The 21,333-nt window shown below is 37.9% G+C and overlaps 1 protein-coding gene across 3 annotated transcripts in view; it reads right to left on the bottom strand.

The window, feature by feature from the left end:
- nbas (NBAS subunit of NRZ tethering complex) overlaps positions 1-21,333 on the bottom strand; it is a 251,018-nt gene that overhangs the window by 31,657 nt on the left and 198,028 nt on the right. For all 3 annotated transcript variants that reach the window (XM_036147528.1, XM_036147527.1, XM_036147526.1), the window contains exon 50: positions 8,569-8,708. In XM_036147528.1, coding sequence (XP_036003421.1) covers positions 8,569-8,708 — 140 coding nt within the window. The remainder of the gene's footprint in view (positions 1-8,568; positions 8,709-21,333) is intronic.

Consider the following 21,333-nt stretch of genomic DNA (forward strand, 5'->3'; position numbering starts at 1 on the left):
TTGATGCAACATTATTTCCTCCAATTCATTGCAGGAATAACAGAAATAATTATTGTTAATCGCAAACATGCAAAGCTCGAGATTGGCACCCAACTAGTTTGGCCTACATTTTTATATCCACAGAAAGTATATAGCAAAATAAGCCTACAAGTTGAAAACATTACCAGAGTAAAAGGTTTTGCGTCAAAACTGGACATAGGAAAACTAGTGGATGTCGAACCCGTGCTTGATTTGCTGCAATGTTTCTCTGTTTGTAAAATGTATGTAGCTATTGGTGAAAAACTATCTGCATTTTGATCAGAAAATGGGCCTAGCTTCGCCTTTTAACAGTTAAATGCGCATTGTTTCTAATCAGAGATATTTATCGAAAGCTACCCTTGTAAAATGTTAACTTTGTTGTTTAATTAGGTGATTTATCAGGGTAGGATGAGAAGCAAAATCCTTCTAGGTTTGAATCTGATGTCAGATTGGGATCCTGAAATTTTTCTTCAACAAGCATATATCTCTATAAAAACAAGTGTGCGGATGAGTGGGAGTGAAAAAAGGCTGTAAAATAAGAAGACAGCCTACGGTGACAAAGAGACAGAGGAAAAAGCCTTTTGGGAGTTTCAGTCAGTAAAAAAAGGCATCTCTCTATCCAAGAATCTGGGTGTCTTGGCCTGACGTGCTGCTTCATCTCTGTATGAAGGGGCCATGGGAACAAACAGAGTCCACTCATGGAGCTTTAAAATAAGAGACAGGAGAGGGGTGCTGTGGCATGACACTGCGAGTGTGTGCGCTCTTGCCAAATCCGTCACAAGGCGCAATGTGAGTCACAGCCGGCCCCAATCCATGTTTTGAATCATGATTCAGAGTTTGTGGACAAACCAAGGGATGAGCGCTGCTCTAAATTCAGCATCCAAACAACAGCCTTCTGTTGTTGCACTAAAGAAAATCCTCACTCCAACCACACACGCGCACACTGTGTTTCATTCAGCATGATGACACCACTGGTTTTTAAATGAATTATTAAACAAGCAATCAGCTTGATGTTTTATTTAAATCTGACAGAGCAGCTACAAAAACTCTAAGGTTAGAAGAAACGATCGTGACAGTCTCAGCAGTGTGAGAGTTGTAACGCACTAAAAGTCCAAGGCGTTTCAGTCAAACGCAGGAGCGCCGCTGTGTTGTCTACACCTAATCCTATCTCTCCAACTGCTTTTGTAGAAGGCTCAGCACAGAGGCTGGAGTCGGACAGAACAATTTGTCTCCATTCCTCAGTGCTAGGAGGAATTGATTCTCCATCTAATGGGCTATTTCCACAGTATGAGCTTTTTAAGTGACCCTGCTACCCTTTCAGGAAATCAGGGGGTTCACCTGCAGCGCTGGTGAGGGAATTTCAGCGTATATGGGCCTCCACTGTCAAACCTTATGGCCCCATCCGCAGGACCCTCTGCTGCCTTTATCAACTAAAGTTACTGGAGGCGGAATTTGCTGTGCTGAAAGCTGTAGGCTGATTGGAAAACGATAAGGAGACTTGTACATATTCATCCCTGGAGCAAAACACTGCACGACTCAGATATTAAAACATTGAAAGAATGTCTGAATGTACAAAAATCTTCTGTTAGTTCTTTACATGTCTTAAGGAACCAGATATCAAACATCTGGCTTTGTCAGTTAATCAGTTTGAATAATAACAAACCCCGGAGCTATAAATATGGTTCAGCAATGAAACGTATATCCCAGTTTGGTAATAAAGTTGGAATTATTTCAAAGAGATCATTTCGATATTTTTTTCTTCAAATGAGGTTGTGTGCAGGTATTAGGAGCAGTTGATATCTTAACTAGAGTAGGTTGCAAATGAATAACAGATACGGGTAGCTGGATTTTTTTCTTCCTTTTTTCTAGTTTTAAAAGGGATGTGTGAGCTAATTGCTAGTCTGACCCCAGAGCAATAATGAATTTCTGCCACCTTAAAAACAACTTCTTTGTAAATAAATACATGATTTCAATAGGGAGAAAAATCAGGAAAACAGCCATTCTGTTGTTTTTGTTGTCAGTTCTCTTTGTTTTGCATTTTTTAATGAGGCTGTAGGGTTTAAATTATCAAAATTGCCTGACTTTGCTTCAGAAACCCCTTTAAAAACCACAGACTTTCCAGCTAGAGCAGTCAACTACTAAGTAGGGAGGTTTTGAATTATTAAAATGATTTCAAGAAGTTTTGTGAAACGTGCAACTGGATTGATCCTGTCATTTTATTTAGTGCTAATTTCGACCAAATATATTCTTTGATTAGTGATTGACTGGTTGGAGCGTAAAAATACCATCTTTTTCCAATCCTACCAGGTCAGACTGACAACACTCTTTGGTGTGGAAGTAGTTACTGAGGAATAAGACAGTTTGCTATTTTTAATGTTTCTGATATTTAAATACGTACACTAAAAGGAACAACAAAAGGCACGGGAAGCTACTAAAGGGAAAACTGAGGTTTGTAACTGTGTTCATTCAGACAATCTAAAACAGAGGGAGTTAGTTAGATAACAGGAAGTTGAATTTATACAGCAAAGTAGCTCTGTTTTATCTATTTGAAGAGCCCAGTTCTGAAGATCACAGATCATTCTACATTTAGAAATGTTGCCCATCTTTAAGAAATCTCTGTTAGGTAAAGGTCTACATACTCTACAGGGAATACACACACTAGCTATGTTTACATGCACAACATTTCTCGATCAAATTAAAATGTATTCTGATTAAATAATGGGATTGTACCATTTATATGGGCACACAATCAATTAATCCGATCCTAATATGCGTGTATATGCACCTGGCTTAATTCAGAATAGAAACACTCTGACATGTGCAGTTATCAAATTCCCCTAAAATAAACACATGGAAGAAGAAGTATTTCCGTCTTTGCTAAACAACAGAAAATAGCTAAAAAAGCAATAATATGAGTTTGTTGTCTTTCGAGCGCCCAGGCTGGACTTGCACGATGTTCTAATTACGGCTGAAATGCTACTGAGTAAACAACAATTTTGAGCTCTTATTTTTTAGAACAGAAAGTGTGTATTGGCAGCCCCGACAGTTTTGGTTCCCAACGTATTTCGGCCACTCACCAACGTGGAAATACGTCACGTGCACATGCGCACTCGGTTCAGTTTGCCATATTCAGCAAAACTTGAGCTTGAAAAGCATTTATATGCACGTTGATCGGATTATCAATCGGCATGAACCACCTCTCTCATTCGGAATATAATTTCATTCTGATTAAGGTTAAATCAGATGATAATATTCTGATTGGTGTATTTACATGACGCTTTTTTATTCAGATTACTTTTGTCCACGTAAACGTAGCTACTGACCACCGCTAGAAAGGCTAGCTGTGCTAATCTATCATACAATGCTAATGACAATTGAAAATGTCAACTGTAAATATGTGTTTCACTGCAAAGCTGTGTAACAGACTGTTCTTCCTAACAAACATGGTGTGACAAATGCTTTTATTGATTGTTCAAAGAAAGGCTCCTTATTGCTCTCATTAAAGCTACTGTAATAATTGACTAACCAATCTAACACAAAGCTACAAATCAAAACCTTTTACTCAAAAATTAAGTTGAAAATTGCTTTATCCATGTTGAAAAGATCTTGGAAGAAAAAAAAACTCAATATCTTGAGTTTCATCACATCATATTTTCAGGTGTGCCAATAAAGAAACGGTGCTTTTATCAGTGTCATATAGAAGATACGTTTTTTAGGTTTTATTTGTACAGAGAGCTCTGTTCAACAACCTGGAGGATTTTACAGAATATGTAATTTATTTAAGAACTGCAGAACGACACAGCTGTTTTAATATAGGGCTGTTTTTGAAATAAAAATATACCTACATTTTTACTAATACCATGTTGTGCATATTTATTTTTATTTTCAACTTATGTTAAAAACATCTTTACAGCTCTTAAAAGAAATTGGAATTGACCAAAATTGCTATCGGCATGTCAGAGCTTTACAAAAATGGTCTTATGCGAAGTTCTACTAATAAACCTAATATTTCCTTCTTCAACAAAGTCAAACGAATATGCCAATTAGATCTCATCCTACACTTCAGCAAAAGAACATTTGCTGGGGCTCAAATGATCTCAGTTTTTCAACTTCATGTACCAAACTTGTGTCTGTATTTGATAAAGGACACAATTTACAGAACCTATTCTTAGTGCAAGGAAAACTCTATGAAATAAGCCTATTAAATATGTCAATGTGTGTCTACCCATTAACATTTTTTAAACTGAAGTAGTGTCTACTTAATAACATGATGGCTAATTTATTTTACATAAAAGAGCGCTTTGACCGAAAGTGGTGAAAGTGATCAAAGCAAAGATGGCTGTTTCTTTGGCTGTTTCTTCATCAGGACAAGACTAAAACTGAAGAGTCGCCAGAATGATCAACATTACATTTGGAGGGAAAAGAGAGAAATTGGAACCTGGAAAACACTACCTGAACTGTGAAGTGTGGAGGAGGCAGCATAATGTTATGGGGTGTTTTGCTACAGAAGGGACTGGTGCTCTGTGCTATGTAGATGGCATCGTGAAAGAAGGACATCGAAAGAGAAATACTACAAGAAAACATATGTGGATATTTATGCATGAAAAACACTAACAGATTATTTACAAAAATTAAAAATGACTGAAAAAAATGCATCGACGTTGTTGGGAGCAGCTGGGAGGAAAGATAACCCTCCTTTGTGCATTTTGGATACAGCAGTCTGTCACTGAAGGAGCTCTCCAGTTCTGCAACAGCTTCATGGGATGGAAGGCACTGATGATGTTTTTCTTACAGTCCTTTTGTCTCCCACCACCTGCACAGGGTTGAGCTGGCCGTGCTGATGAACCTATCTGTTTCCTCTCAGCTGTAAATAAATATAAATATGCTGCGGCTCCAACAAATTACATTTATAGATGATGTCTGACGGCACCACAGAGCCAAAAAAGGTCTTCCGGAGTTCTCCCTACACACAAAAAGACCTCCGTCTCCTCAGCAGGTAGAGTCTGCTCTGACTCTTCCTGTAGGGAGCATCAGTGTTGTAACTCCGGTCCAGTTTACTCTTAAGGTGAACACCCAGGTACTTATAAGAGTTCACTATTTCAATGTCAGTTCCCTGGACAAGGGTGGGTCAAGTGTCAACACTAACCTGGCAACCCAGATTGATAATGTGTAGCACTCTCTGTTCTGCATTTTATCAATCTGGGTCTACTCCCAACAAATCTGCTTGGGGAATGGAGGGACGTTTCCGTCTACCAAAGCTTGGTTTTAGCCAATCACGGTATCAAATGAAAATGTTGTCAGCTGGTCATGTCACTTCCTGCTGTTTGTTTTTCCAAAAATGAACTTATGGATTCTGACAAAACAGCATCTACACGTGTGTCCTCCTGGGTTGCCATGTTTATTTTGGTTCAGCTGTGGGCTCTGCACCTCTTGCTTTCATCACAGCTGTATGTCCCTCCTTAAACCATAATACTGCGACGTGATTGGTCAACCTGTTTTGGGCTCGTCTCGAATGGCCGTTACAGGAGCGGGAAAAGATGGATTCTTGTGCGATTGTGAATGCACGAGTACCATGAGAATACAGGTTGCAGGCAAGGTTATGTCAACACAGTAGGTCACTTGATCTTAAGGCTCTCTTCTTTTCTTTATCCTATGATCCAGGGCTTTTTATTGGAGAAACAACGCACCTTCATGAAAGGCACGGTGTCTTCTGTTATGGATTATGAGATTACAGAGACTGGGCTGTGAAAGGCAGTTATTGCTGGAACAACAGATAAACCACAAACACTGAAGACACAGAGGCTGACATACTTAGATTGGACAGAATGACAGATTAAGGGAAAAATGGGTCAGCTTGGACACATCTACATTTTAGTATAACGTTCTCAATCAATATGATGAAAGGAACACTGATACCATACTGTGCATGCCCTTGAATGGGTGTAGACAATTGGTCCAACTTAATGTTTGTGTGAGTAATGAACTCTCGAGCGTCCGGGAATCTTCCAATCTCACATTGTTTTTGTATGAGAGTCCAGTATTGAAGCTGTAAACACCCCTCTGCTTTTTAGATTAAATATGGTAAAATATAGTATTCTTGTTTAAAAACTTTTATCCATCAAGTGGAGTTTTCTCAAGGGAAAAAGAATCAGAGGACCTCCATATTGTTTAACCATCAGCAGGGTGAGGTAGCTTCTGACACAGAAGTTAATGTAGTCAGTGATGTGTTAGGAAATTTTATTCAAAAGAGTCTTAAATGTTAGAGGGTCAGTACAGCTGCCTAACAGCTTCACTCTATTCTTAGAATTTTCTTGCAGGGTTGTGGTTGGAACATTGTGCAGGTTTGCACAGACACCACATATCAAATAAGGAGTTGTCTTTTTGCTTTTGCTTTGCTCGCACACTTGTCTAGGTGGTGTACTATGTTGGGGAAATGTGAATGTAATCATTTTATTTCTATCAAGTTACAGGTAATTGATTTGTTTTAAGAGTTTGCTTTCAGGAAGGGTTTGTTGTATTTACCCTTAAGCAGGAATAACAAATGGTTCTCTCAGATAATGAATGTCTCCCTAATCCAGCTGTGCATGAAGCTGGTGAGAAATCACCATCTGCAATTCCAATTGTTTCCTTCTTTGCTTTTAACCTCCTGACTGTTTTTAACCCCCATGCTGTAAATTCCAGAAACCTCCTGACCCAACCCTCCTGACCCCCTCTTTGATGTGTGATAATAAAGACAGAAGGACAGAGATGACCCGGCGCAGACGTTCCTAAACTTTAAGGGAGTGTAGTGTAGTTCTCCGTTTGGGCATCCTCTGTCCTTTTCTATAGAAATGTCTAAAACTTGTGTTGTGTGGTTTTCATTCTAGGATAAAAGGGGTTATCATTAATAACCCTATCATACTACACTTTCAAGGTGAAGATGATGCCTCAAACCAGTTAAAGCCGTTTCTGGTCACACATTGAAACTACTGATGAATAAGTGTTGAATATAGTCTACAGCTCCAGTTGCCATCCGAGGAAACTATAGACTTAGCTGTTGGGTAAAAAGGTCCTGTGTTGATACATGATTTATTCTATCCAACTCTTTGAATACATTTTGATGAACTCTGGATTCTGTCTCTGTGATTTATTAATGTCATTTGTGTGTCCTTAAGTTCCAGAATAAACAAACATGCAGTTAGGTAAAATATTTCCTAACAGATGCATTCTGTCATGCTGTCCACATCCTCTCTATTCAGAGCTATAAAAGTCCCTCAATACTTCTCAGTTAGTTTGTGTGTACAAGAGGGTTTATATAACAGCCCTGAGAGGAACCAGGTTGTGATCTAAACCCCCCAGTTGAGGGAGAGGTGAGGAGCTGTATGCCTTCTTGTGTTGACATAAAATAAGTCCAGCATTTTATTGTCTCTGGTGTGGCAGGTAACATCCTGGGTGAAGGTAGGAAAGAGTGGAGGACAGGTAAACATGACTGAAATGTATGCTTCCCTACACCACAGTCTATCTCAGTATAAAAGTTCATTGTAAATCATTTTCTGTTTCCTAAATTCAAATATACATTTCAGATATACATTTGTTACATTTTTATTATATATTCTACTGTGTTTACAAATGTTTGTCAAAATACTGCTGTTAGTGGGCAACACATTTCTTTTCTTTTTTAACCCTCTCCTGCAACCGCCCATAGTGCCTGTACAGCTCTATAAGCATGCACGTCAATCATAACTCAAAATGTCAGGTCTCGTCTGTCACTCAGCTTATTCTAAATAGTTTTGGAACTTAAAAAAAAAAAAAACAGCCTATAAACACACACAAAAAAATCCACAATTCAAAAGCCTGAGACTTTCTCTCTGAGGATATAGCAAGCTTTTAAAGTGGGTAAGGAGAACCACATTCAGTTGGTGCAAATCATTGCATATAAAGCTACATGTTAAAGTAGAATAGCTAGTAATGAACAATTAGACATTTTAACTATTGTGGAAGATACATCATCTGATTGATGATTTTATTTGTTTTAAGCTAAAAGGAAACTTCTGTCTCAAACTTTATTCAGATATTTTCTTAGTGTGAAGCTGTGCCCAGAAATGCCCCAATGTGATAAGTGTTTTATCAAAACCCTAGCCAGATGAACATGCTGCCTCTGCCAGATGGTCTTCCTCCCTGAGTGCATCCTCCCCAGATAAGCATCTTACATTGACTGGAAAACGTGATTTATCATACTAAGTTGGCTTCGTCCGTTGTTTTGTATAGTTTTGTTGGCCATGTTTACACATTAACTTCAAGAAGTCACAGTTTAATACCTCTCGAGCAATGCCATTACAACAAGGGATTTTTACTTCATCTTTCAAGATTTTTTTAAAGTTATGGCCTCTTAGTACTCACCTGTTCTCTAAACTCAAGATAACATTAGATATTGCAATTGCTATTGAAAGTCAAAATTCCACATTATAGATCTGGTAAATCAGTAATGCATATACTATTACTGTTTATTGTCTTATCCCACTGTTAAGAAGACTGGCATTAAGTTGTAGTTGCTACAAAAGTGAAACTTACACTTCATCTTTCATCATGGGTGGCCATGCTTGTAGGAGAAGTATGAGCAACTGAAAGTCCTCCCACTTCTGTGCTCCTTCCAACATCTCCTGGAAAAGGGCGTACCTTTTGTCTTCATCCTCCACGTCCTCTACCTTGACCTAGTGGAGCAATGGGAGAAGGTGAAGATGAAAAGATGGCCTGAGGGCAGTTTTAACAATTTAAGATTTTACACATACAATTTTACATAAAACTGAAATTATGCTAGAGTACTGTTTAGTGCAGGGGTCACCAACAGGGCGCCCATGGGCACCAGGTAGCCCCCAAAAACCATAAGTGGTGCTCTCAAGCCTGTTCAAAAAATAGGAAAACCCTCAAGTAAGCTTCATTTAAAATGCTATTTTATTCAGTTGCTCTTCCTTTTTAAACATGCTTGTATTTACATACATTTAAAAGCATCACAACATATTTATATTACATGAAGTTAAGGTGAGCTCTGACTCTTTATGTCAAATGTCAGTTCTGGTAGCCCGTTTGTATGACCAATGAAGTAGCTCTCAATTGCAAAAAGGTTGGTGATCCCTGGTTTAGTGGAATCATTTTAGCAAAAACCCACTAGAGGAGCTACATACAGCTCCTCTAGTGGGTTCAGGTTCTGCCTCAGGGTCTCCTCACAGTGTGATATGCTGGGAAAACCTCCAATGGGTTTTCTCCATGAGGCAATCAAATGACCAAACCATCCTGACACCCACCTTTTCTCTAAGCCTCCCCCAGATACTGGGAACCTCACCCTATCCTAAAGGTGTATAAGGCCAACCTACAGAAGACAATTATCTTGGCTGCTTGTATCCAGAACCTCATTCTCTCTGTCTTGAAATGTATCTCCTGACCAAAGAAGATAGTAATGTCAACAAACATATTTACATAAACATATCAGTTATCAATGGGGAACAGACGTGAAACAGTTTCAACAGGAACTCCTTTCATCAGATGGCCCACACAGAGAGACACAGGGGAAGTCCCAAACAGGAGAATTCCTGCCTTCCTAACTGGAAATAGAAATACCTATCTGGCTGTATTCTAGTACATTTATCAGTTTGCTTCCCTTTGCTGTTCAGCACTATGCCCCAACTTTCAGGATTTAAAATGTACTTTAAATAAATCTCTCACACTCAATGGCAGAAAGGATCGTGCTCTCCACAACAGACTTAAAGAAGATATATGCAGCATAGTGCTGCTTCTTTTCTTTTTTTCAAAAGCTCCTCTGTCATTCCTGTATAACTTCAATGTTATACATCCAGAAGAGTCTGTTCTCTATGTGAACACCAAACTATTTATCCTCCTCCACCACTTGCTCTCACATGATGGGAATAGTGTTTGACATATTCCTGTTATCCTGAAATCTACAATCGTCTTCTTTGACCTGTTCATATTGAACATGAGATGATTCTTCCTGCACCAAGCCACAAAGCGGTCGACCAGCTCTCAGTATTTAGTCTCTTGTCCATCTCTGATATATCCGACAATGAGTCATTTGGGCACTTTTAAAGGGGTCATCACTCTGCCTTGCACTGGAAGTCTAAGTTTTACAGAATGAAAATAAATGGTGAGAGTACAGTCCTCTGTGGCATTCCTCTGCAGCGCCCCCACCTGGTCACAACCGTTTAGTCTAAAACTGATGTGTCCAATTGGGGACGTATCCACATTTGTTTTCTGGACTTTCTGACCAAGTAAATCGAGCTGAATTGTGTTAAAGGTACTGGAGCAATCAAAGGATAGGATTCTCGCAGTGCTGCCTGCTTTGTCCAGATTACATTGTGTGTGCTAAAACTGGTGTACTCCACCAACTCCAACTCAACTCCAATATGTCATCTGCAGAGCATTCTAAAAGGTGCTAGCATGCTTACTCACACACTGCAAAAAGGGAACTAAAAGTAAGTAACATTTTCTAGAAATTATAATAATTCTATTTTTCATTGATTTGAGCAGGTAAATAAGACCATTTGCCAATGGGATTAGTAGTTCTACCCCTAAAATAAGGTATTTAGATATTCTGCACTTGAAATAAGATGGAGATGAATTGTTCCTACTTTAAATGCAAAACTCTTATTCCATTGGCAAATAATCTTATTTACCTGCTCAAATCAAGAAAAAATGCACTAATTTCAAGAATAATTTACTTAATTTTAGTTCCGTTTTTACAGTGCACTAGCCAAAACCAGGAGGAAGAATTCCCCCAAAAAGCAACATTTCAACCAGACAATGGAGGAAAAAAGGTTTTAAACAGAATTAATCAACACAAACGTGACAGCTACTTTATCAAGCTGCCAAATTGGGTGCCACAATTCTAGAAATTTCAAACTCTTGATTTCGAAATGCCATTTCATAATTATTTTTTTCATCAGAAGTTGTTCAAGGTTTTGAGTATTGGCTCTTTAAGCCAGAACACACGGTTCTCTAATAATTGAATTTACAATAATAAAGTACAGACTTTTTCTGTATCTCTTTGATAACTAACTACATATGTGTTTCTGGGTGAAAGGAGAACAACAGCAACCTGACCCCAAAAAGGAGACAAAATGCTCCTATTTTGTTGAGTTCATGGACAAGTTAGCTTCTGAATGTTTTTGTTACACACTGGTTTGTGAATTATGTGTAGAAAGTCCATGCCTGGAGGAAATTAAATTGATTAATGAAAAAAAAAAAAAAAACATACAAAACCAACCAGCTGCAATTCAGATCCATAACTGCGTTGGAACCTTTTTCACAGTTAAGTTGGACTAGGGAATTAAACGAGTGAAGTTTAAGCTTAGGACTCTTCAAAAAGGCAGGTCAAATGAGAGACAGAAACAGAATTTTAACTACCTGCAAAAAAGGCCCTAATCTAAGGCTATCAAATTCATCACTGAATGTCATTTACAACCCAAAGGCTGTTCATCAGTGATTGTGCCTTTCTGCTTTATGAACTCTGAACATCTTATCGCAGAAGCATTTGATAAGTTTTACAGCCACTTTCATGCATTATCTTGAGAAATGAAGGACATGGATGGCATTGGGGCTGCATTACAAAACACCCATTGCAAGTTATTAATACAAATAGTTTCCACTGCAAATACAGATACATTAAAGCACTAATGGTTGGCATGCCATATTCTTATAATAGTTCACATAAACACGCCAAATTCTACCAAATGTCAGCTGCAAATTGATTCACTCCCATTTACCACAAGGCTGTGAGGGTTAGGTTTTCTTAATAAGGAAGGATAGCAATTATTTATATCTGGTGATTATATCCAACCTTTTTTTCCATGCACAATGAACATATGTGATAGGGCAAAAAAGAACAAGGGATGTGAGGCAGGGACTAGCAGCCAATATTATAACAATTACACAGGAAGTGGAAATCTGATCTACCAGAAGGTGTATGTTTTTGTTAATCACACAGCTTTTCTGTACCCCTAGCCAACAAGCATGTGTCTTCCACTTATTATAAACTCTGAACTGAAACCTACACATTAAATAATAAACACTCTAAAGAAAATAGTATATTGTGGTCATTGTCACCCAAGTAGCAACAACATATTCAATAATTTAAATTGTTCCAAGAAGCTTGGCAAATTTTTTTATTTAGTTTCTCACTTTCTGACCAACTCAAGTTGTTCCAATAATTTGGTCACTTTTTGAAAAAAAACAATAAATCTTCGTCTCAGTCGGAGCTCCTCATGACAATATTTATATTCAGGATTACAGTATAAATTTCTGTATCCATATCTATATCCATCCTGACAAGTACTCCAGCCACCAGTTGCCAGGAACTACTTCCTCTGGATTGAAATTTCTATTGTCATGTTTGCTTACAGGGAATTCATTAGGAAAGGTATGGCTTGGGCTTCTTTACACACACTGTTGAGAATTCTGTCTGGAATCAACTCTTTATTTTCTAAAAATTATACATAAGCTACATCAGCAGCTACATTTGCAGTGTTGGATATATTTTTTAAAAGGATCTTCCATCCCTATAATAATACTGCATCTAACATAGTGAATCTTTACTTCTGGTTGCCAGTTTAGCCTGTTTACATGTGTTTTGCTTCCAAAACCTTATGATGGTTTATTGCTCAGTGGATGAATCAGTCTACTGATAAATCTGTAGAAAATTCTTTCAACCAATTGTTTTAGATTTACTGTATGAGTAGTGCAATCAAACGTAGGGCTAAGTGTGTGCAACTCTCAGTATGCCAGTGTTTTAATTAGGCACAGACACTAGTCATCCATGGATATTAGGATATTTTTGATTGGTCAGTCCTTGTTTAGGACGGTTTAATGACAACTTTGACATTAAACCGCCTTTAGAAATCAATGGATGGATCTATAATGACCCTTTTTCAACTTTCTAACATTTTTCCATTTTCCTTAACAACAGTGTTGAGATGCACTCAGTGATGTCTTTTGATTAAAAGGCTGATTACATGAGGAGACATCATGAATAGAAACATTTAATTTCAGCAAAAGAAACGTTTTAAAAAATCAAATAAAAGAAATGATAAAAACTAAGAGTGAAAAAAATTAAGTATACCCTTTTTGATCTCTAGAGTAGATATACAAAGGACATGACATACAAAGGATTTGATGCAAAGTACATTGTATTATTAAACTATTTGTTGATCTTCTCTTTAATATTTTAAGAGTGCTCTGAAACTTTTCAATTTAGTTTCCATGGTTCCTATATTCTCTTGAAAGTCTTCTCTTTTCATCAGCCATTCATTTCCTGAGTATTTGCCTCAGTGTCCTGCTTCCCTTACAGCTGTTTCCCATCAACAAATCAGCACACCTACTACCAATTAACCATTCAGGCTCCCAGTATATAGTCCTCCTTTTTTCTTTCACTTTACGCCAGATGGTCCAATTAGTCCCTGATTTGTGTATTTTCCTACTACTATGGTTGTCAAGGGGTTCTGGAGCTCAAGAATTTCCATTCGGATATAATTTTTCGCCTTAGTTTTAGTCGAATCTTTCCTCTTTGCATCCAACCAGCATTTGCGTCCCCCTTGCCGTAAATCCCCACACTTCCATCAGCAACAGAAGCTTAAAGTATCTGTTTTCTATATTACTGAATCACGTTTGTTTACATTTGTTTATGCAGCTCTCAGAATGTTCTGCCGCAACATTTTAATTAGGCTTCAGTCACACCGTTGTCGGTTTGCTGTTTGAGACTGTTGTGTTGTTAATGACTGCATCAAAGCTTTAGTGATTGGACAGAGGGCCTCACCATTTACCGTCGAACACTTAGGGAACCAGAGAGGTTGGTAGTCGAATTAACTGGCCGCAAAACTTGGTCAAACCATCACACCTTATCGCTGTGCTTCACAGCTGGCATAAGGTGTTTGTGCCAATGCTCTTTACATAGTGCTCTCTGCTTAATGGTTATATACTTTTTAATTTGTTTTAAATATATATATATTCTTCTGATTCAGATTCAACTGCCAACATTGTGCTGCCAAATGGTTTATTGAAAAAAAAAAAAATCTTCTGGACACTCTTCCAAATGCTTGTTCACTCCTATTCTAATGCTACCTTCATGAACTTAAAAACCCAAGAGGTACAATTAAGATTCTCCAAGGCTCGCTTAGCATATTAAATGTTTATTTTCAATTTTCTGAGCCTGACCTTGCAGGGAATTCGAGATGACCCCTCCTCAAAACGAGATTCAACACCTCGAAATGTTTTGACACTTGTTAACATTTATTTTTCCGCTGTAGAATAATGTTAGTTTGGAAATTGCCCCATTACACTTAATTAGCTATGCATACATTTTTGCCAAAGCTTTGTTCACTACATAGAGATAAGAGGGATTTTGTACATGAGGTCAGATTTACATACTGTTAAAACCTGATAATAAACAGTTTATGTTTATGTCTACTTTTTTTACCTCTTGCTGTAAACAAATAAAAAAAGCACGCATAAGTAGTTTAGAAAGGAAACATACCGTCAGCATAACATTTCATACTAACCAACATCAGCCGCAGATACTTGAAGGTCAACAAACGGAGCAGGGAGACAGGCATGAAAGCAAAGCTGAACAAAACAGAATGAAGCCCATTTTGTTTACTGTGCTGACCCTGTGAACAGTGCTTGTACATTAAATCAAACACTTCATGCTTCCCCACTGTGGCTAAAGTTAACCCTGCTTTTAGCAGCATAATGAACAGGAACAAGGAGAGCAAAAGGTGGGCAGGAAAATGTCTTAAGCAGACAGAAAAAGGCTGAAGTAAATGAAACATTATAAAAAAAAAAAGTTACCAGTAGCCACTTCATTGCTCTTTGACATAATTTTTCAGTACAAGACAAAGTAAAAAAAGAAACTGGATGCAAGAGCTCGAGCGTAAAACACAATACTGTAAAAATGGCTGATTCTCAATACCAAGTGTACCTTTGACACAATTTTACCATTTATGTAGAAATTCAAATGACCCAGTGAGTAATTTTTTAGATAAAATGACTAAAGTGGATGTTGTTGTAGTGATGTGAAAGATGATTTACACTTTTTAAGTAGTACCAAGAAAATCAATAACCAGAGCAGAGCAGTCAAAACACATCATGTTTTAAAGCCAACAATGGAATATGATGTTGGAATAACTGCAGTAGACAGAACTAAATTACATATTTGTAGAAAGTAATTGGTGTGAGCTTGTGTCTCCATGTTTATGTATGAGATAGATGGGTAAACAGATGAAAGGTGCACACAAACACATCAGTCCTGACCTTTCACACACATTTACCTACTTTTAATGAGGTCTTACGGAACGCCCTCGCTGGACCTTTCACTTGCTGTGACTTTGGATCTGGTAAAAATGGCATCTCATTCCACACCCATTACATTTTGAAATGTTCAAGAAATTAACGTTTATAAGACCCTGTAATGCGGTCCTGATGGAAGCTGTTGGGATGCTTGTCGGAACATAGCAAACTGTCCTTAAAATATTAATTTAAGTTGGGTTTATATAATTCAGACAGGTTTTCAAAGCTACTCCAATTTTCTTTCACGATTAGTCTCAACCTAAAATAATGAGCAAGTGTGTTCAACTTTAAAGTGCAGACGTTTCTCCCTAATAGAACAACAGAATGACTCTTTAATAGAAGTCCAGGTTCGTATCTGTTGGTCCTCTCAAAGTTTGGTTGATTTTGGTTGCATCGTACAGCGGCTGGCTCCGAGTGAATTTCAGGAAGATTGTTTGTTTTCCTCCCATTCAACTGGATAGCATCCTGTTTCCAAAGTGAGGAACCATCAATATATTCAAAATACCTGGATTAAGACCAATAAAACCTGCCTGCTCCAAGGTACGTCTGGACAGAACTGACCGCTGCAATGGTGCCTACAGCTGAGAGAGATGCCGAGAAAATGAAACCATGGAGCAAAAATGCAAGTTGCTTCAGAAAAAATATTCAGCCGCTTCTGACCCACAGTTAGCCATGCTTTCTCTGATGCTACAATTGTTCTGGTTCTGATAAAGGATGTGTCCAGTTTAGTTCTGTACGTTTACTCTTTCCAAAGTCTGAACAGCCAAATCTTGTTAGGTAGTAGAAATCAAGATTCTGACATTTCAGCTTATATATCATTAATTTCTCCCTGTACTAAGTCTGCAGGAATTGTGTTAGTTTCCTTTTACCTAATTTAATCAAATAATCTGATTACTTTGATTTTTTTTTGATTGTGATAACTAAATCTTGTTTTTTTTATTATTTTACAACATTATAACATTTTGATTAATATACATCATATTTACCACATTTTGATTACAATCCAACTGATTGAGGTTTGATGGTTTAGTATAGATTAATATAGTTTCACATTATTACACCTTTTTCATGTAGAGTTACTGCCATGTGGTTGCTCTCCAGTTTATTTAGAGGAGAGACACACACACAACCAACAAAGCAGAATATGGATAAAATAATTTTGAAATAATTCCACAGCTTCAATAAAATGCAGAAAATTTCCCCCCCAAAATCTCAAAGTTTCCTGAAAGAAGAAGCTCTCTTAAGATGAATAATCAAAGTTCAAAAAGCTCAGCTAAAGTCTTTTAATTCTGAACATCTTTCATGTACATGTGACACATGAAGGTAATGCTATAGATAATTCTCGACATACTGGGGGAATGAAAAATACCCAACATCAATCTACGTCTGCAAGGGGGAACATCATGGGACAGAACCTGCTTTGAAAGCCTAAACAGGTTTTGAGACTTTCATCTCAGCACACTAATAACTATGTTTGGAGTCAAGAACAGACATAGAATGCATATTTATTATCTATAGAGAAGTTTTTTTCCTCACTATGACTATTTATTTACTTTTAAGCCATGTTATTTCTGATGAACTGCCATTATATTCACAGAGGAAGCTGGGAGAGAGCAATTTGAATCCCTTCCTCATCTGAGGGTATTCACTGATTAAAGTAGACTAGTAAAAGTTACATTTCAGAGGTAGTATATAATGTTCATTTTTTATTATATCTATAAAATTTTAAGAGTGATGAATAACTGTTACCTTAATATCTGAACTGTAAATGATTTATATTCTCAAACTCATATGTGGTTTTGCATATTTTTTCTATCTATCATTTGTGTCTGTACTGCCATGGAAACTTTGGCTTTGCAAACAGATCCTGGCAAATGTAAGTACACAAAACGGTCCTTTAAAACTTGTTTATGCCTTCAGCCTAACCAAAAGGCAGCAAAACATATTGACTCTGTCATACTAATAACTAACGTACATTTAGTAATCTGCACTATATATAAAGGACCCCAGATCATAAAGTCAATAAAAAGGGTCCTACGCCCTCACACAGACATACTAGGTATACCAAGAATTTAAAAAGTAAACTAAAGTAACATTGTTGATCGTACCGTTCCTACAGTTAAAAGACTGTATCTCTGGCTATATGAAGGGCCAGTAATGGTCAGCTGGCTGAAAGAAGGCACTACTCCTATCCTGCTTATATAAGATGCCAAAGACAGACTTCAGGCACAGTCATGGTGCGGAAAGAAAGAGTGAAGGGCCTTTCAGACAGGAAGCGATTTGCGCTGCGCTGGCCGCGGGGTTCAGCGCAGCGCATTTGCGGTTTCTATGGCAACGCGTACATTCGTCACGGCGCGCCGCGCTCGCCGCGCTCAAAGTTCAACTATGTTGAACTTTGAGCGCGGCGCGCGAAGCGGTGCGCTGCGCTGTGCTTGCGCTTTGCTCGACGCAGCGATAAACCGCCCTGGCGCGGCGCAAGCCATTGAAAAGAATGGGTTTCACAGCGCAGCAGTGCGGTCGTTGCAGCCTGTCTGAAAGGCCCATGACACCAATAACTGTTATCAAGGTAATGCTGCTTTAAAGTTACAGTTGGCAAGAAACATGCAGCATGTCTGTTTATCAGCTGACTGCAGGCTGGCTAGCACTTAAACACACTAGCTACTATTGGCAGGTGAGTAAGTCAGTAGAACGGAGCGACAAACGGGTAAAACATTCTGTGTGTCACTTGAAAACGGCTACTAAATTTAACAACATGCCTGTGCAAATTCTCAGTTATCCAAGCCGTCGCAACAGCAAACGGTTACCTCTGATTTAAGCCTTTGATAGCTTTATTTTAAATGTAATAATCAATATATGAATTCATCCGCACAAAGAATACCTGTATATATATATATATATATATATATATATATATATATATATATATATATATATATATATATATATATATATATAAATATAATTTTTTTTTATATAAACCTTACCACTAAGATCATTGAGGTAGAAAATCTTTTTTTAAGGGAGCCCTGGCCAATGTAGGCGGCAGCAGTATTACTTTATTTATTTGTCCAGGGACAGCGCACATTAAATCAACATCATACAATGTAAATGTGCCGGAGTTAATTTAATTTAAATCTGTAGTCCCTTTGGGAGTTGTTGAAGCCAGAACAATTAGGATACATAGTTACAAACACACACACAAAAATATATATATATATATATATAAGAATCATTAACATCATAAGTATAAGAAATACATGTTCCATATGTTGCAATTGTATCGTGTGGTTTGCTTTCTTTTAAATATAATAATTGACATTATAGAAATTTCTACTCGGAGAATCTCATACCAGCCCATACCTTTGGCTTAACTGACACTCTACGTTTTCCACTATTTTTAAGGTGTTTTAAGGTTATCTACTAAAGCATTATTTGATCTTAAATGGATGCTGTCCAGAATGGCTGAAAGCCTTTTCTGAATGTACAAAAAGTGAAGGCTGTGTTTTCCTTTAAATGAAAATATGACGCTTTATATCGACAGCCAAGGACTGAAAAACAGTCGGGAACAAACTGCAAAAAGAAATAAAATAAAAATGCCTTTGTTGACTTGGATTTAGGTTTAGAAGCACTGCTTTAGTGGAGAGTTCACTGATTAAGACATTTGCAGTCAAACAGTGCAATGCCTCGGATTGAACAAAATATCTGTTAAAAAAAGAATCATCGATAAATCTCTATGCACCACTTTAAGCAAACATTTTCTACACCCATAAGATGATGCATTTTAACTTCTGCAACTGCCTTCCTTTGATTTCCTGCAATTCATCAAGCTGTGACCTCTGTCTGTGTCTTTTAACCCCGGCAAACGTACGGTGCATTTTAAAAGCCAACACAGAGTTTGAAAAGGCCTGATAAAATATTTAAAGCCACTATGTAAATTTAGGAGACAGAGTCAACTCCAGAAGGCCCGGGAGCAGTAGATGCTTTCCACAGCAGTTTTCGGTGCAGTGAAAAACATCACACAGCGCGTGTTCTGCCAGGTCATCGTTCATGACGCAAACATTAACAAGAATATTCCATTTCTGTTGTTTACTGCAGCGCAACATAAGTGACAGAAATATGGTGCGGTTTTCACTGCTGGAACCTTTTCAGGGACCAGGGTAGTTTTCTGATATGGTTTTCCTCCCCATGCATCGCCACTGCAGAAATCAGGGTTAAACCAGCAAAAATGTGATAGAAATCAAACCCGAAAACAACCCTGCTAGGGATGTGGGACCTTCTGGATAGAGCATAGACTAAAAGTGGGGCTTTCATCTCCCAGCCAGTTAATATTTCTTTTCCATTAGCTTCAAAAACATGAGAGGAGCTCTGAATTTTTGTTTGCAAAAAAACACTTTAAATCCAGCCACCCATGCTGTATTTCTCTGTGTTTTGCAGGGTTTGCTTTTAAATGCATTTATAAACTCCATCAACCATTTAAAGCAAGCGTAGTCATCCACGTTTAGGGTCTCTGTGAAGATTTGGAGAGAGAATAATGGCCCCTCAAAAGCCTTCGGAAAAGATTTTAACTGGAAACGTTAAAATGCATTAAGGCATTTACAGTTGCTTGCAAAACTATTTAACCACATTGGCATTTTTTTATGTTTTGTTGCCTCACAATCTGAAAAATAAAATGGATTGTTTGAGATTTTTCAATACTTTATTTACAGAATAAATTAACATCTTTGGGGATGTATCTTTTTTTTATTGTGAAGTAAAGAACAAATGTAGAGGCATCTTTTGGTGCAATTCCAGCTGCAAGTGTCTTTGAATCAGTCTCAATGAGCTCACCACATCACGCCACTGGGATTTTGGCAAAAATGCTCCAGCTCCTTAATGTGAGTTTCTAGAATTTCAATCGGATTGAGGTCTGGACTTTGACTAGGTCATTCTAAGACATTCAAATGTTTGCCCTGAAACCACGTTCAGTGCTGCTTTAGCAGTATGCTTTGGACCATTGTCCTCCTGGATGATTAACCTGCGTCCCATGGGATGTTCTTGATGTTCTCAAGAACATCCCATTTTTCTTGGTGGCCAAGAGGTTACATTTTAGTCGGACCAGAGCCCTTTCCTCTATGGATTTGATGAGTCACCCATGTGCTTTTGGAAAACTCAAAATATGCCTTCATATATTTAACATTAAGTAATGGCTTTTTTTTCTGGCCACTCTTCCACAAAGGCCAGCTCCGTTGTATGCACGGCTTATTGTGGTCCTGTGGACAGATCCTCCAGTCTCTGCTGTGGAGCTCTGCAGCTCCTTCAGGGTTACCTTTGGTCTCTTTGCTGCCTCTCTGATTAATGTCCTCCCTGCCTGGTCTTTGAGTTCTGGTGGGAAGCCCTCTCTTGTCAGGTTTGTTTGGGCACTGTGTGCTTTCCTTTTGAAGATGATGGATTTGATGGCGTGCCAGGAAAACCATCAAAGGTCTAGATGTTTTGTTATAACCCCAACCTGACTTGTACTTCTCAACAACTTTGTCCCTGACTTCTTTTGGGGAGCTCCATGGTGTGAAGCCTCTCACTTGGTGGTGCTGCAGCCTCTGGGGCCTTTAAGAAAAGTTGTGTTTATACTGGCAGATCAAGTGAAACTAAGGGTGCTGACAGGTGAACTTCATTTAACTGATTATGTGACTTTTAAAGGTAATTGGTTGAACCAGGAGTTTTAGAGGCTTCATAACAAAGTTGGTGGATGCATATGCACATTAAACTAAATTTTTTACTATATATACTTATATTCCATTTCAGGAATTTTGACTATTTTGTGTAGATCCATAACATAAAATAAACCTAAAACATTCAATTAACAGATTATAATTAAAACTAAGTAGGTAAAGAGCCAAGGGGGTGAATACTTTTGGAAAGCACTGTATGTTCTGAGATACAGATTAAAGGAATATTCCCAGGATTATTGATTTTTTTTTTTTTTTACAGATTTTAAGATTAAATGAAGCAAAC

The sequence above is a fragment of the Fundulus heteroclitus genome, chromosome 15 (assembly GCF_011125445.2).
Source record: "Fundulus heteroclitus isolate FHET01 chromosome 15, MU-UCD_Fhet_4.1, whole genome shotgun sequence".
Classification (NCBI taxonomy): Eukaryota; Metazoa; Chordata; class Actinopteri; order Cyprinodontiformes; family Fundulidae; genus Fundulus; species Fundulus heteroclitus.